We start from the raw sequence: 16,355 nt of genomic DNA, 5'->3' as shown, positions 1-16,355 counted from the left end.
GACCGGCGTCGTAGGCGGTGAGGGGACGCTTTCTATGCTGTAAAGAAAAAAAGCAAAGCGACGACAGAGGCAAGAGCGGCGGTGGAGGAGAAAAAGGGCACATAAGGGAGCGAGAAAAGCGTAGATTTGTATCTCGCGGCTCTCCGTTTCGTTCCGTTCCTCTTTGACCGCCGACGCACCGCGGACGGATTCTTGATTTTATCTTCTTACTACGTCTCGTCGCCGAGACTCGAGAACAAACTATTAACGGCCGTCTGCTCGCCCGGATTCCGTAATTTATGGTGACGATTCCTCCGTTCTCTTGTACCTAACGACTCGGGCGTGCATCGTTCCTTAATGCGATCGTGTGCTAACACAGCGATTCACTCGAAAATTTCAAATGCGCCGATCGACCGCGTAAATCCGACGCGCGATCTCACGCGGACTCGCGCATGCCGTATGATTTTTTTTTCTCGGGAATCTTAAATGCTTCTTGAACAGGATTAAAAAAGGAAGCCTTTCTTAGATGATGGTGCGACGTGAGTAATAAGAAAGGAAATTTTTGTGTCATTTGTTCATTACTTATGGTACAGTTAATACGCCGATATATCTATGTAGATTAATCGAGTTACATAACAGAAGCCAAACTGATCTACATTGGATATAAACATTTAGAATGATTAAACACTAATTATATCCTGCTACTAAAATTATGAAATTTTATTGAATATGAAATTGATCATTTTGGCATCCGTATAACTTAATAGATATAAAAGGACCGAATCTACAAAAAGGACAATCTATTTCAAGTAGTTCAATCAAACAGTGAAAAAAATTCATATGGAAATATCTACACGAGAGAAATTTTAATTTAAGTGAGTTTAGATACTTTTTTGTTTTATAGTTCTAAACCCTCACTTCGAGAATCAATTTTTGTACAATTCTTTATATTAAATCTCATTTTTTGTACGTTATATTTGACGTTCATTTCGATTCACTAATCTAACAGACGGTTGTATTGTGGTTGTATATGTATAGATATGTTTCGCAGCTACTTGTAGCCAAGTTGGAATTGCATCGACCAATGGGATCAGCGTGGGCGCGGCACTCTTGTGGTGGGAAAAGAACACCGACCAATGGCAGAGGGAACCGTCGAATGCAGTGATGGATTACTGCAACGGAGTCGTGTGCAATTCCGAAACGCATCTTCAGTCATCGCTAAGCTTCAATGCGGAGGACTTGGCTCGAATAGATATTTGTACGAGTTGTTGTGTTTTGGTGAAATCGTGCGGTTAAGTGATATACGTTCATCGATCAAAAAATGAATTCGATGATAACTATGCCAATGGAATTGCAGCTACAACTGATACAACATCAACAAATGCTTTTTCGTCAACAGCAGCTAGCTCTTCGACGACATAGACCAGGTTAATGAAAATATTTTTACTTTCATAATTTTACGTTGCGACAAATGCAGGTTGATATAGATATTTTTAACTATATGAATTGTGTCAATTTTGCTTCGATATTAGAAATTTCGTATTAAAATTTGACATTTGATGTTGATCGAATCTTTGTTATGTAGTAGTTATGTATGTACTTCTTTGAGACTGATTAAACTTTTATCGCTGTACTTTTTAAGAATATAATCTTCAGTACCGTTCGATACTGCGAATCATAAAAAGAGTATCATCTCACAATCCTATTTGTATTGTAATGTTTATATATCCTGTTTGACCTTTTTCTAACTTTTATGAGTTGTATGTAAAGCCAACAAATTCTGGTTGTCATTTTTGACTGATTATTTCTGATATTTTCGTTAATCATTCCCCGAAAAGTCTCTCCATTTATGTTATCGTCGAAATCTTATTTTAACGTCGATGTTGTAACCAGAGTAAATAAAAAAGATATTCACTCCACACATTAATATCTATGGACATTCTCACAACAATACTAACGACCAAAAATCAATTCCGATCTCAAAAGTAATCCTCATCGTAAATTCAAAAAATTCTTTCTCTTGCCCCCATCCAATTTCGAGACCGACCTCCTATGTCAATCTCTCCAATTCATCCAATTAAAGTCGCGCGGAATGCAGTCGCGAACCGCTTAAACATCTCGATCTCCATCGTTCACCTTCGCATATAATCGCGAATTCTTCAATTTCGTTGTTTCTCACGCGTCGAGAAATGGGAACGAATATCTTGTGCGAAGAGGGTGTGTATAATACTCGTCAAGTTGCCCGCGGAGGCGACATAGATCCGCGGGATTTCCTCTAGGGGCCAAGATGAAAGGCGCCGACTTTCGGTCGAGCGGACAATCGTTATCTGTGCTATACAACGGCCCGGTACCGATGTCCTCTCGGTAGGAAGAGAAAGAAGATGAGCCGATGCCCGCAATTATCCTGGCTGGGTCTAATGCCTCGACCGCAGAACCGCGAGACAAGTGCAGGGTGAATCGCTCATGCGGCCAAGCGACGACGCCTCTATAGATCCACTTGGAAAAGGTGTTCTTCCTGGCATTCGAGTTACCTCATCCGCGCAATTTCTTGTCCCTCTCTCGCTGGTCCAGTATCTAGGTGGACAAGACTGCAAGGATAATGATTTTGTTGAAGATTCTACTGTTTTCCCTTTTTTTTTTGTTCCTTTCCGCCCCTTCTTTTTGCGTGAACAGTTCGCTTCGCGTTTTTCACTACGAAAATATCGTCCTTCTTTTTGGTCTGTTCGTAATGACGTTGCTTTGGTTATTTGTTTTTTTTTTGTCTCTTACGAGAGTCATGGTCCCGTAGATTCATGGGAATTCTGGTTGAGAAAGCCGACGAACCCTGAAGGACCCGATTCTTGCCGATTTACCGTAGAGGTAGTCTGAGTTTGTTGTTAATTTTATTTTTGATCGACAATGTCTCAATTATGAAGATATTCATAGATATATGTTATGAAAAATGTACCGAGAGTTTAGTATGATTTATTTAAGAAACGAGGGTTGGGAAAATGGAAAGGGAAATCAAGGTCTGAGAAGATTGATAAATCCAGACGGAATTCAATAAATTAATAAAAGCTTTATTTGGATGTCTTTCAGAGGATATACCAAATCCAAACATGTGGACGTTGCAATGTTTAGGTGGAGGACCTCCACTGCCTTCGAAAGTGAAGATTGAATTGCAAAATCGGCAATTGTGGCAGCAATTCCACGCCGAGACCACAGAGATGGTGATTACGAAGGGGGGCCGGTGAGTGTACAGATTATGATTTTCAATAATTATATGTTTAATAATTTAATATTAACGTACCAAATAATGGTATAAATATGGTAAAAATTAATAATTATTCAGAAGTGGAAATGAGGATATAACAACATTTTCTTCTTTTCTTGACATATATTACTGGGACTTTCTACCTTGGATTCCATTGGGGTTGAAATGGCCCGTCAGGCGCCATGTGACCACACCCTCCGTCGCTGTCGAAACCTTTACCATCTCAACCTGAAAAAATGTGACCTATCCCTCGATTGTTTCCATGGTCATCAAGTTTCCACTTACTAACAAACATTTTCTTGTTGGTTTTTACTTCACTTTGTAAGCCGTATGCTGTTTAGGGACTTAAAAATGCTTTTATTTCAACTTTCCGTCTATGATTCGTGTTTGATTTTTCTTTTGTCTGCTTTGTCGAGAGATAAAAGGACTATCATGCACTAATAAAAAAACATTCAGTATTCTTATATGGATAAAAACTTGTCTAAAATTAAAAATCTAGACTTCTATATTTTGAGATTTCATCAGATTCAATCTTGATAAGATCTCAAAGTTTTCACGATGAGTCAAATTGTTCGAATGCAGTTCTCATACTATACACATAGTATCGATTAGAATAGACAAGTGGACGCTTTTAAGGAGGAACGCTTTTAAGCGACGGCAGGCCGATTAGTTTTACGGAAGGTAGTCAAGAAAGGTCGTAAAAGTAAGGTTATGAGGACGTGTCCATGTTTATCAATGACACCGATCTCCGAAGCGTTCTACGAAGGTAGATTTTGCGAGAAAAGTCGTATAAACCGGACGGATGTAGGACGAATCACACTTCCGGCCGTTCTATGGCGGAAATGATCGAGCTACCAGTCACTCCTTTTCAGATATTCAGGCGTATCTATGATAAGATTACTGGGAATATTGCGTTGTCTCTCGCGTTAGATATTTCGCTGATGTCAGCCAGATGGCTTCGTTTCGTGAACGCGGAAATGAAAGGAGAGGGAAACGCCAACGTGATGTGAATGCGACAAGATTCTTCAAATATTTCGTAACATCCGGTCATTTGGAATACCTATATGTTACGAAATGCAAATAAGCTTTTCTCGGCTTGTGTATGCGCACGAAATTCATTTTAAAGTTTTAGCGAATAACTTTGACGTCGAAGATTATTTGGAGAAATTTCTTTTATTAAAATTCCGTAACCAATTTTTTCGTCTATCCTATCGCTACTTTGTATGGACCAACTATTAATCCTTTAGAAGCATAACGGATTCAAATTTACAATTTTGAAACAACATTTATGAATATGAATTCTTATCCGAATTTTAATTTGAACTATTCGAGTTCTACAATAAGAAGAATTAGTGATCTCTTATACATCAACTTTCATTCCTCGACAGGCTTAAATAAATGAAGTTTTATTGTACATATTCCATGACAAATAAAAATATCTTGCCCTAATCGAAGCAGAGATGTTGTCTAAAAATTCGTATCTTCGATTCTGTTTTCTATCGCAAAAAGCAGTATTCCATGGATAAACAAGATAAAAGAAATGACTGGTCACAAGATGATCCGTGGGCGGTCGGGATTTTACAATAGTTACAAAGGTGTTTGTCCGTCCTCATATCCGTGCCTTCCGGTCCCCAGCTACGATTCTTGCTTAGCGAGAACACCACGTGCCAACCACGTGCACTCCGTTACAGTCCTCGTATGCACCAATCAGTATTCCGTGACACGATCGACTCGTTTGTTCTCCTCGTTCCCTTCTAGCGGTCTTCGATTCGTTTTGTTCTTCACGATCGGTTATCCTCCTCTTCTTCTTACTACTACCTTGGCCTCTTGCTGTTAGCGTCCTTGCGTCAAAACGGATGAATAGGATCACGGAGAAAACGTGCGTTCCAGAAGTAATCCCGAAGTTCGGTACGTTTTCTCTACTTCTTCCTATCCTTCTCTTTTTCCCTTGCAACAAGGGTCTGCTCTTCTAAAGCGGAGATAATTAATTTCACGTTTTGCCGTGATTCGCCTGTTACTGATCCGCTACGAGCATCTTTATGGGCTTACGAGTTTATGGTAGTCGTGGGGCTTAGAAGAAAAACTGACCGAAATTAATGCTAAAGAAACGTCTTATGTATGATCTTGAAGAAAAGTATATTGGATTTTTTGGAAAATTCGTGCCAATTTCTAAGCAGGACATCGCGAATGTTTACATTTTTATGAATTAAAGAATAGTAGTTCAGTAGAGATTTGTTTGTCCCACTAAACGTTGTAGCGAATACTATCCTTTGAGTATTTTATGTATTTAAATCTATGAAATTTCAAAATGTATATAAAATAACCAAAGCATGCTTATAATACAATATTAAGTGAACGAAAGAAATCTTTGCTAATATTTTTTAAAGTCTTTCTCATATTTTTATCAAAGTTGTGCGATTTAAAGAAACTGAATCGATAACGTAGGTAAAGGTATATTTATAATTCGAGCTGCCGTTCGGGTATAAAGTCTAACGAAGTTCAAATTGTACCACGTGACTTTCGATTCATCTAATCTACGAGATGAAAGAAAAGCGGGGCGCGTGCTACCGTTCTGCACTCGTTGTTGTATCGCGTTATTAACAGCATTATCTGGTTGTTCGATAATGTCGAGAGGCTTTTTAAAAGGACCAGACGTTCGAATCATTGGCGCACGGGTCTTCCAGCAGACGTCGCGACGGCGTAATCCTCCACTTATAAGGGCGCCACTTTTAGTGGATTCAACGACACTGAGCATGGCGTCGATCTTGAGAATATATCATTTCAACTTGAAATCAATCGATGAATAATTGTTTAATAATAATAAATTTCGTGATAGAAAATTGGAAATACCAACGAGATGATTCATTGGGATTCCCTTATTATAACTATGCATTGTTTTTATAGTTTTGTATTGTTCGCTATTTTTATTTTCTGACTTAGACTCATAAGGAGGATACATCTTTATACGATCTTTCTTTTAAGTCTTCAAATATGTCGCAAATGTAAAGGATCAAGTAGTAATTTCGAAAATGGGTACAAGTTGAATTTCCCACTGCTAATTGCGTCTATTAGTTCAGATACGTATCTTCCAAAGCTTTAACTTTGGAGTACTAAACAGTAAAGTACCATTGTAATCAAAGGTTAAAATGAACCTTTCACAAGTTTAACATACTTTTGTTCACCTGCGCAATATTGACTGCAAAAAGTAGTTAAAAAATTGTTAAATTTCTTTAATAATTTCGTAGAGAAAATGGAAGAGAAATAATAAAATCGTATTCATAACATAAAATCATATAATCATAAACTTCGGTAGAAGTGAATAAAAGAAATGTGCGAACAAAGGAACGGCTCAAAAACTGCAATTAGGTATGCAAACAGCCCGAATCACCGCAGATTGAGTTTCGGTGGTTTACTCACGGGATTATCTGCGAGTTTGAAATGTTTACACGAGGGAGAAAAGTTGCAGTTGGGATCGAAAGATAGTGGTCGTGATGTTTTAAAAAGTCGCAGGAAGTAACAGCAGCTCGAGTCGTTGGTTCGGCGACGCCCACTCGTCGCTGGCCGAGAATATTCTGTCCCTTCGTTCTCCTGTGGTTTACTTATGTTACCTGTGTGCAAAAAGCTTACTTGACTTATCGTGAACAACGTTGAAAAGTTAAACTCCATGCCTCCCAAAGCACTTATGGTGCCGATGAAACAACTTTACGGTTACTATTTAGTTCGAAGTCTTGGTCTTTTATTTGGAGTTCATTTAAGGGATGTCGGAAATGTGAGTGAATCTTATGTGCTTTTTGAGTGACAATGTCACGACGTGGGTTATTTAGGTTGATAATAAGTTGGATTTATACGTCTATTTACATTTAATTAATAATCCTTCGTCATTCTAATTTTTAATATTCTTTTTAATAAACGATAATTTTTTGAGAAATCCGAATTCGTTAGACAAAATTATTAAAGCGAATCCTTTGTGGTTTCGTTACAGGCGAATGTTCCCGTCGATTCAACTGGTAATTACGGGATTAGAGCCTCGTGCTCGTTATTGCGTTCTTCTCGAAGTAGAGCCGGCGTCCGATCGTCGGCACAAGTACGTCGGTAGCAGTGGCGGATTGGAGAAAACTTGTGGGAATGCAAGAGGATGGACGTCGGCTGGTCCAGCCGAACCTCAACCACGAATCGATCGAAGAATTTACTTGCATCCGGATAGTCCGGCAACCGGTTCGCACTGGATGCAGCATTCGCTTAAGTTCGATAAACTAAAGCTGACTAACAACGCTGTTGATCCCAGGAATAATGTGAGTACCATTTTTATCTATTAATCATAACAATTATAACAATTATTATAATTAAACGAAATTTTAAATAGTATCTACATATTTGTGAGAAATGAATATGAATCCTTTCATTATGTAATTGATTTCAAAAAATATTTGTTGACTAGAAGTTAGAGAAATTAATTATTGGATATATTGATTTATTCTCCGACTCTTTGTTTTTTGATTAGAAAAAGATGTCTTTTGAGAAAAGGCTTGACGGAAGTCCGGGAAAGGAAATCGAATGGTAGCGGCATTCCATTTATCTAGATGTCCCGTGTTTGGACAGGCCAGCGTGTCCTTAAATGCTTCTTCTTTTTCTTTCTTTCCGCGTCTCTGGTTTCGACTTTTGCCTACGGCTTGCCTCGTTGCTCGAACCGCATGCGGGAGGTCGCCACACACGGATCCACCCTCATAGCTACTCGTTTCACTTCCGATTAGGGCCCATTGGAAAAAAAAGCAACCTCCAGTTAAAGAATTCCGAGCGATACTTCGTTTACCGTCAATTAGTTTCTAACTTTTTGTCCACGGATCGTTCTTTTGATATTTATTTCTCTTTAACAACACGCGACAATATTTCTGTTATCCTTAATTATAATTAATTATATATTAATATTATTCTATCATATATCTTTCCTCAGTTATCTTTTTCGTTGCGATATTTTATTGCTAATACTTGCACTTCAAATATTTCAAATTTATCGACTTCTCTTTTTATTCTCACTTCGTTTATTCTGTCAAATCTTTCTATCGATACAAAATATTAACATTCCACAGACCTACATCCAGTTAAATGTACATCGTCCACCTTTTTCTTTTTCGGCCTGAGTCAAATCATATCCCTTTCCTAATGCATTAGGTCAGCTAAATAACAGGGGTCTCTGTTAACCAGGTAAGGTGATCAAACTAGGTTCCTGACTAGGTTCCGCACGGAAGCCAGGATCGGGATTAGAATCTCGAAGAGAAAAGGGAAGATGTTGCGTGCACCTACCTTCTAGAGATTTAAGCTACTCAAAATGGTGCCGGGTACGTCGGTTTCCGTTGTTGTCCGTGAAGAACGAAGGTTAACACGCTCCACGACACCCTGTAATCGATATACCTCCCTTTCTCTCGGCGAGTGGGTTTGTTTATGCCTCAACAGAACGAATCTTGGCAGCTGACACATCCATGGCGCCCCTTGTCATTTCTTTCAATTTTTCACCAATATCCCGGAAATTATTTCTGCGGATCTGCGTCGCTTTCAGTACCTGAGGAGCGATTATTAAAACGAAGAGGTTTTTCTTGCACGCGGACTTTCTTTGACGAACGGCCAGTTTTTCAAAATTCTGTCATGAATTAACATTGTTCTGTCGTTTCGCTTTTCGGATTTGATACTCTGATTGTATGCAACATGGAGGATTTTTTTGTAAAAATTTGAGAAATATGTGTTATATTGTTTAATGTTATAATATTAACAGACGGAGATATTTTATTTTGTTAAAATTATTTTAAACTTTCCTTCATTGCAAAGAATTTTGTATTGGAAGAAGGCGAATAGGTTAAATCCAGTAATCCAGGGATACAATGAAGTAACGCTAGAGTAATCGAAGTGCTGTTATGCAGCTTTGTGGTTCATGCAAGATTTTGGATAGGTCGAGTGCGTGTGATTCCGAGAAGGTTGAAGGGCCAGTCTGGTTTTCAAGAATCGCGTCTGTCCCCACCGTCGTCGGCATCCTTAGCAAGGCGCCAACTTATCTCGACGAAGCGGCGCCCTTTTAGCCGATTCTTCAAACTAATTACGAATTTAATAAAATTCTCTCCGCTGTAAACTGGTCGAATGAAGGGAATCTCTTCTTCTTTATGACAAAAAAAAGCGGGAATCTCCACTAGCGTTTGCGTTGTTCTTGCTATACAATAATCGCAGAATGTATCGAGTGTATCGAATAAACGATGCGTCATTTATTTTGAATTAATAAACAATACAATATCATTTCTATGTTGCTAGATTTTTAAACAATTGAAACACAATTTGTTGAGTAAGTATATTTTTGTTTCCAGGTTGTTCTAACATCCATGCACAAGTATATTCCGCGAATTTGGATAATTCGTTCCGATGATGCAACTAGATTGCGCGATCTATACTCTTATCCAGCATCAGCGTTCAAGTTCAATGAAACACAGTTCATTGCTGTAACTGCCTATCAAGTAAAATATTCATATAAACTTATTTATAATTCCAATGCACAGTAGTTTCAATAATTTTACATGAAATCGTATGTATATACATACCTGCGTATATCAATCTAATGTAATTTTTCTAGAAACCTTTTTGTACCTTTCTGTTTTTAGAACGAGAACATCACAAAACTAAAGATCAACAACAATCCCTTCGCGAAGGGATTTCGAGACTGTGGTCAATCACGTTGCAAAAGGAAATTCCAGTCGGAGGCAGAAAGATTGAACCGCCTGGATGACGACGATGAAAATATGTCTTTAGAATCAGAGTCAAATAAACCATCGAATCATTCGAATATCGCCAATCAGAGACCAAAAACAGCCTCCAGTGAGACAGGAAGTTTAGATGACAGCGGTGTTAGTAGCTGCGGAGGAATAAGTCCACCTCTTCCCTCAACTATTCATCGAAATTTACCGCTTAGAAATGTCGATCGCGATATACAGCCAAGATTGCACAGACCATGGGTCGATTCTTCCCCGCAATACTCGTCTTCTATGGTAACCGCGTCGTCCTCGTGTTCGTCGCCTAGACTCAACGATTTAAATTTTCCCGCGTATTATCTTCGATTGTTTTACCCATCTTTAGCGGTGCATTCAGATTTTGCAAAATTGCCCTATCAATCCATGGAGCAATTTTCCAATTATCATTAGGAAAGAGTGCGTAGAATAATTTTTCGGTTATGTGAAACAAGATGATAGAGGATTATCCATTCGAAACATGAACGATGAACCAAAGATTTTGTTAAATGTAGAAAGAAAACTCCAATATGGAGACGGAAATTCCAAGTTGTGTAATTTCATTAGGTATAATATCGGATCGGAATTTGGAATTCCATAAAGATATAGAAAAGATCTACATTTCTGATAGATGTATAGATTGCTAAAAAAATTATAATGTCTTTCTGAGATGTAAGTAGTAAGGTATACTTAAATTTCCATTTATTTGTATATTCTCATTAAGTTGTTGATAAAGGACCAAAGATATTTTAAATAAATTTTTGACGCTAAAGATTTCCTTGTACTTGTGATACATCAATTAAATGAATTTTTTTTATAAAGAATAAGCAAACAAGGAAGTCTTTACGATACAAAATTAGATGAATTTTTTCGAACGTCAATATAATTCAAGATCTACGCTCTTCGAATAAGGTCAAATGCTAGAAGTAGGTGCCTAACATCGTGAACATCACGCAATTGTAAATAAGTACAATCTAGTGCCTTATAAAATATAATTACTATAAGATGTAAAAGAAATACATGGTTCCTTAATATGCTCCAAATGCGAGGAGCAAATGAAGTTTACTAGTATTACAAATGCTATATTTATATATGTAATTGTTAATTAACCAAATTCGTGTATATTATGTAATTTTATCTATAAATTTTGTACACTGCGAGCGTTGAAATACCAAAATATTTTTGTCAATAATGTCGTTACTTAAGATACATAGTTTAAGGTTCATACATAGTCTAAGGAATACATAGTCTAAGATCAATGATTTTTTTCACTGTACATTCAACTTATATTTGTAATAAATTGCCATTTACACAAGATGTTACATTCCGTTATTATTCATTCTTTATCCTACTTTTATTTTCCTAACTTTTAAAAATTATTACGATCTCAAACAGAATACTTTGACCAACAATAATATAATAACCAACTACGGCCAACTATTTTGTAAGTGAAAATTACTTTAATAAATATTCTATCGTATTTGATTAAATTTTTATTTCAAATATATTACAGCTCTTTCGTGCACTTCCGCGGAAGAAAAGAAGAAAACACTTATTTACAATTCATAGAATTAAATTGAACATTTTGTGTAAAACAAGATGGCCTTGTAAAAGACAATATTCTTTGATGTGACTAGACGCGGAAGTTTCTGAATAGAAAGACATCTTGATAGCCGATTAGGCATATCTCGGGGAAATCGCTATTCTCAAGAGGAAGTATCTGTAGAGACACGAGTTCTTATTGTCGAGAATCGTGTCGCGCCTACGTGTCGCCTTTCCAAGGATCCCGGCATCTTCTGGTATCGATGTCTCCCGAAACACTTTTGTACCAGCAAGTCGCCGGTTCGTCGGCTACTTGACGATGTCTGGATTTGTCAAGCTTCCGTACCACGATACATCTCCTCTCAATACGCCCTTTTTTTCTTTCTTTCGAGTTTCCCAGCGAAATTGTATAAAGACTTCAACAGGCTCTTGTGCATTAGTCGAATAATGAGAATGTCGAGCATTTGACCATTGCAATGACGGAAAGAAGACCAAAAGTCGGAGTTTACAAACACAAAAACAGCAGATTTCTTAAGTTTTCTAGCGTTATGGTTTGTTACAATACGTAATTTCAAGTAGGTATGTTTTCTTATGGTAACTGATTTGTGGAAGAATAGAGAAATGTTTGGTCCTATTTTTTTAATTTATTTCTTATATACGCATGTTATATTACATATTATACAATATCGTTCAGTGTGAATTATTCTAACATTGATTTCCTATGAAGAAACATTATATATGTGTGCTGATTTAGTTGTACTTTGTTGTAATATCGCTATATTATTGCTTTCCTTATATTGTATCCATTTGATTTAAACATCATACTTTTTCTTTTCTTCCATTTGATCTAATCAATGAAATCTTCAATTTCACACTTTAGTTTTTTAATTGAAGATCTCAGGTGAAATATGTAAATGATAAAATCTTGAATAAATATTCTTTCTACCTGGCCTCTTAGTTTAACTAAATCTATATTCGAAATTCCAACATAAATATCCGAATTTTTAAAATAATGATTTAAAGCCAAGTAGTAAGAAAATGAAGATATCTTAATCTTCGAGTAACGAAATATTTGTTTCCTAATTAGATTTACAAATATCTTTAAGAAACCACAACATCCCTTCCACTATTGTACTTTAAGTATTAAATAAAATGGAACGTAACTTTTCACTGTGAAATGACTGATCGTTGCTCGAACGTGCAAATCATCGGGACAAGCGATTGCACACCGGCGCTCCGCGAGGACAGATCGAAAAAAAGACGGTTGTCCGTTCACTGGACATTGTCATGAATACATTTATAGAGGTTCAGTGGAGCGGTTAACGGGATTGATAGGTCGGTAGATCACGGACGCAAGATTTTTCCGGACGGTACGTACCGCGTTTGAATACGCAATCACATTCCGGAATCGGACTACACGCGTCGCGATACCGTACGAAGATCTACTTGTCCTCAAACACCTGTATGCTTCAACGATTAAATAACGTGGTATCTGTACGATTTAGACACCATTTACACTTGTCCTGCGATATGAATTAATTTAAGGCAACCGACATGTTTTTACACCATATACTTGCATATGTGGTTCAACCACTTTCCATTTCTTTAAGAATACTACATACAAGGTTTGCCGTGTGGAATGCCGTGTGTTTTTTGTAACCGAACTCGATGTTTATAATGCAGTTCCCTATCTTTTCGTTTAGTTTGTTGAATAAAAACAGATTACAAAATTTTATGCGAAGCTTTTTTTTAACCTACTGATCGGATTATTTCTTAACGAGAATTTTCTATGATCATGGAATTCAAAGTTAATAAAGACGGATCAATCCTAAGTAGATCGGTTCTAGTTTTTGCAATATAATAATTAATTTTGATATCACCTATTTTTAGGGGAGGTAAAATGACATGCAAAAAGACAATAGATCTCTAAGTAAAGAAATTACTGTGTCTACGAGATTGAGGATTCGAATGATGAATTATATCGTCTAACAGGTTAACAGCTTCGTATTATCTAAAAAATACTGGTATGCTTATCAACTTCTGTACAAATAAGAAAATATTAGACAATAATTCTACTTCTTTAACGAACATCAATACTATCATTAATTCTTTGCTTAATATAAAATTCCGTTTCATTTTACGTTACTTATTTCGCGTTTTACTTATTTAGTCTTGTATGTTCTATCCTTCCTATGCCTTCCAACCATTTTTTTATCACTAAAACGTGACAGGTTTGTCCTCGGGTATACAGCATCTCTCGTCGCCACGTCCGTTACTATATTTAGGACAATAGGGTGGATATTTGTTGGTGAAGCAAAAAGAGCCCCTAGTGCCGACCGGTGTATGTTGGCCCATGGCCACATACTCACCGGCTCTGAGAGCGATTCTTGGTCCGGAAGGGCATCGTCTTGAGCATGGCTCAGCCATCGACTCCTGGCCGACGTTGTCGATACTCTGCGCCATGTAACAGACGACCCAGACGTGGCTGCATAGTTGATAATTCGGCTTGTTCTCGCAGTACGGCTGCACTTTGCCACCGTTCACGCAGAAATCCACGTGTCCCATGCGACCACCCTCTCCATAATATCCCGCATTCGTATGAATCACTTGGACAAAATCTGCGTCCCCACTATCCAGACGATTTACATATCCAGGACGCAGAAGAGGTCTCGCTGGGTCCAGACCGATTATTCGGTGCATCCTGAACAACAGAAAGTTCGCCATGATCCCACAGATGTGTGCGCCTAACGAGTGTCCCACGCAGGTTGTTCTTGAAATAGGTAAACCTAGGTTTCGTAAGGTGGTCAAAGTGCCGGCGAGGCAACGTGCTACTGGACGAAGGTTCGATACAGCCGCTGGGTAACAGGGTGGCGCACATAAAGCACCCCAGTCAACCAGGAACACGTTGTAGCTTCCGTTTCGAAGATAGGCGTCGCGAAGGACGGATATGGGAAGGGTGTCGTCACCGCCTGAAAAGAGAAACAAAGAATTTTCAAAATTTTATTTTTTCTCATAGATTTTGAATAGTTTTTCTAGATAACTGATATCAGGTTACAGATAAGACAACGAGTAAAATTTAAGTAAGATATTTTTCTATTGTAGGAGTTAAGAGAAGATTTCAGTAGCACCTATGTATTACTTTATTCTTGTATCAAATTATAATAAGAAGCAGATTCTAATCAGGACGAGAAAATATTCTTCTATGTAAAATTTAAGAAAAGCTATCAAAAACGTCCAGGATAACTTTATTCTAATACCAAAATATATGAAGTGATCCAATCAGAAATATTCTTTTATTCTTTTCAAGCTGTAAAAGAAGCTTCTTCGAGTTTCCATGATAATCTCATTTTAATATCTAATTACTAATATTTAGATACACGTAAGTAGCACCAAACAACAGATAGATTCCAATTCAGTCACTCCAACGAATGTCACTACAACTTTTCTCGTTTCATAGTTTAACACGTCAAATAAAATGAATTTGAGCAAACATAAAATATTCATGCACCTGCGTATCCGTGTATCAAAAGAACGTTCTCTTTGGTCGGATCATAATCCTGTCGCAGCCAGTCAGATTCTCTAGAGTCGAGTTCTCGTCTTGGTCGATGGAACGTATAAAGGAAAACACGAACATCAGGGTCGGGACAAGAATCTCTATCGTTTCCTCGTCTCCAGACGCAATTTTCTCGATTGTACTGTGCCGCGAGACCATTTTGCAGCGCTTCTTGGATGGGACCTCGTGGTTCCTTCCTCATAATTGAAAGAGCTTCGACCGAGAGTACAGCGAATAGGATGAACGACGATTTTAACGTTGGCACGAGCATCTCGCGATAGTAGTGTTTGCCGTGACCGCGGCGATAGGAGAACTGATCGTATGTACAGTAATTCTTCGAGTGCCGCCTTGTCCTTCGTCGAACTCCCACCTTTTTCACCTATCGATTCTCGTTAGACAATTAGGGGACCCAAGAATAGATGGGAGGGGAGGACGAATGAGTTTCACGTCTGTGTCATCGATTCTGTAATCGATGATACCTGTAGTATGAGAAACGATAAATAGTTAACGATGTCGGTGTTTCTTATGTGTTTTGGTGGCATCACTTTCGATACAAAGCTATGTCGTAAAGTTGTGACGAGTATGATAATTTTAGGTGAACCGGATAGAAATTGAGTGGCAAACACGAAACGATAAACGAATGATGGAACCTGTTTCTCACGCGTGGCTTACAAAGAAATATGTGTTTGGAGATTATTACGATCAGGATCTTAGCTAAACGAATTGAATTATTATTACGAATTTTAAATTATTTAAATATTACTTAAATGGGGATAATCATATTTTTTTGCAATTGAATTTTTTAGCAATTTTATAATAACCAAAAAGAAAAAAAAAGAATGGTGAAACTTAAATATCATAGGAGATTAAGAAACAGCGTGATTCAATTTGGATCTAGCGTATGTTTCACCTTTCGTTCATTGAAACAGTAAAGTTATCGAGAATCAGGGAAGATGCCTACGTATGTATGTATTTCATGGAAAGTTACGAAGTTCACCAGGATGCCTTTAGAAACGTTATATTGTTATATTGTATTATGTTATATTATATTACGTTATATTAAATCTTGAGATCGACTGATAGAGGAATGAGTGGATGAATTTGTAACAGAAACATATATTGAACTAAGCATAGATATAAGTACAGGTATAGTATATGCTGATTCATATCCTCACTTTTTCACTGTTACAATAGAATAGAATATGATAGCGAGCACGTTTATAGATTTATATCAAAGGTATTACCAAAAAAGTTAACCTTAGTGTGT

General features: G+C 37.5%; 2 protein-coding genes across 3 annotated transcripts; one reads left to right on the top strand and one right to left on the bottom strand.

Moving 5' to 3' along the window:
- The first annotated feature begins 528 nt into the window (after positions 1-528).
- Positions 529-11,213, top strand: LOC139988952 (T-box protein 2). Its single transcript, XM_072006768.1, has 5 exons — positions 529-1,406; positions 3,058-3,208; positions 7,215-7,524; positions 9,580-9,726; positions 9,871-11,213. The coding sequence occupies exons 1-5, from the start codon at positions 1,301-1,303 to the stop codon at positions 10,405-10,407; spliced, it is 1,251 nt and encodes a 416-aa protein (XP_071862869.1). The 5' UTR covers positions 529-1,300; the 3' UTR covers positions 10,408-11,213.
- Positions 11,214-12,336: 1,123 nt separating this feature from the next.
- LOC139988871 (phospholipase A1) lies at positions 12,337-15,536 on the bottom strand. Of its 2 annotated transcripts, XM_072006657.1 has the most exons (3): positions 15,044-15,536; positions 13,905-14,504; positions 12,337-13,810 (listed from the first exon to the last, which is right to left on the bottom strand). In XM_072006657.1, the coding sequence occupies exons 1-3, from the start codon at positions 15,357-15,359 to the stop codon at positions 13,698-13,700; spliced, it is 1,029 nt and encodes a 342-aa protein (XP_071862758.1). In that variant the 5' UTR covers positions 15,360-15,536; the 3' UTR covers positions 12,337-13,697. The 2 variants fall into 2 exon arrangements, with proteins under 2 accessions (XP_071862758.1, XP_071862757.1); XM_072006656.1 differs by having other exon boundaries at positions 12,337-14,504; positions 15,044-15,531.
- Positions 15,537-16,355: the final 819 nt, after the last annotated feature.

Source organism: Bombus fervidus, chromosome 7 (genome assembly GCF_041682495.2).
Source record: "Bombus fervidus isolate BK054 chromosome 7, iyBomFerv1, whole genome shotgun sequence".
In the NCBI taxonomy this organism is placed as follows: domain Eukaryota; kingdom Metazoa; phylum Arthropoda; class Insecta; order Hymenoptera; family Apidae; genus Bombus; species Bombus fervidus.
Note: the sequence above shows the minus strand (reverse complement) of the source record. Positions and strands in the feature narration are given on the sequence as shown.

Excerpts from the sequence above, each read along its gene's own strand:
- LOC139988871 (XM_072006656.1), bottom strand. The coding sequence starts at position 15,359 with ATGCTCGTGCCAACGTTAAAATCGTCGTTCATCCTATTCGCTGTACTC. Across the intron at positions 14,505-15,043 it reads TTTGATACACGGATACGCAG|GCGGTGACGACACCCTTCCC; the intron begins GTGCATGAATAT and ends TTCTCTTTTCAG.
- LOC139988952 (XM_072006768.1), top strand. The coding sequence starts at position 1,301 with ATGAATTCGATGATAACTATGCCAATGGAATTGCAGCTACAACTGATA. Across the intron at positions 1,407-3,057 it reads TCTTCGACGACATAGACCAG|AGGATATACCAAATCCAAAC; the intron begins GTTAATGAAAAT and ends GATGTCTTTCAG. Across the intron at positions 9,727-9,870 it reads TTGCTGTAACTGCCTATCAA|AACGAGAACATCACAAAACT; the intron begins GTAAAATATTCA and ends TTCTGTTTTTAG.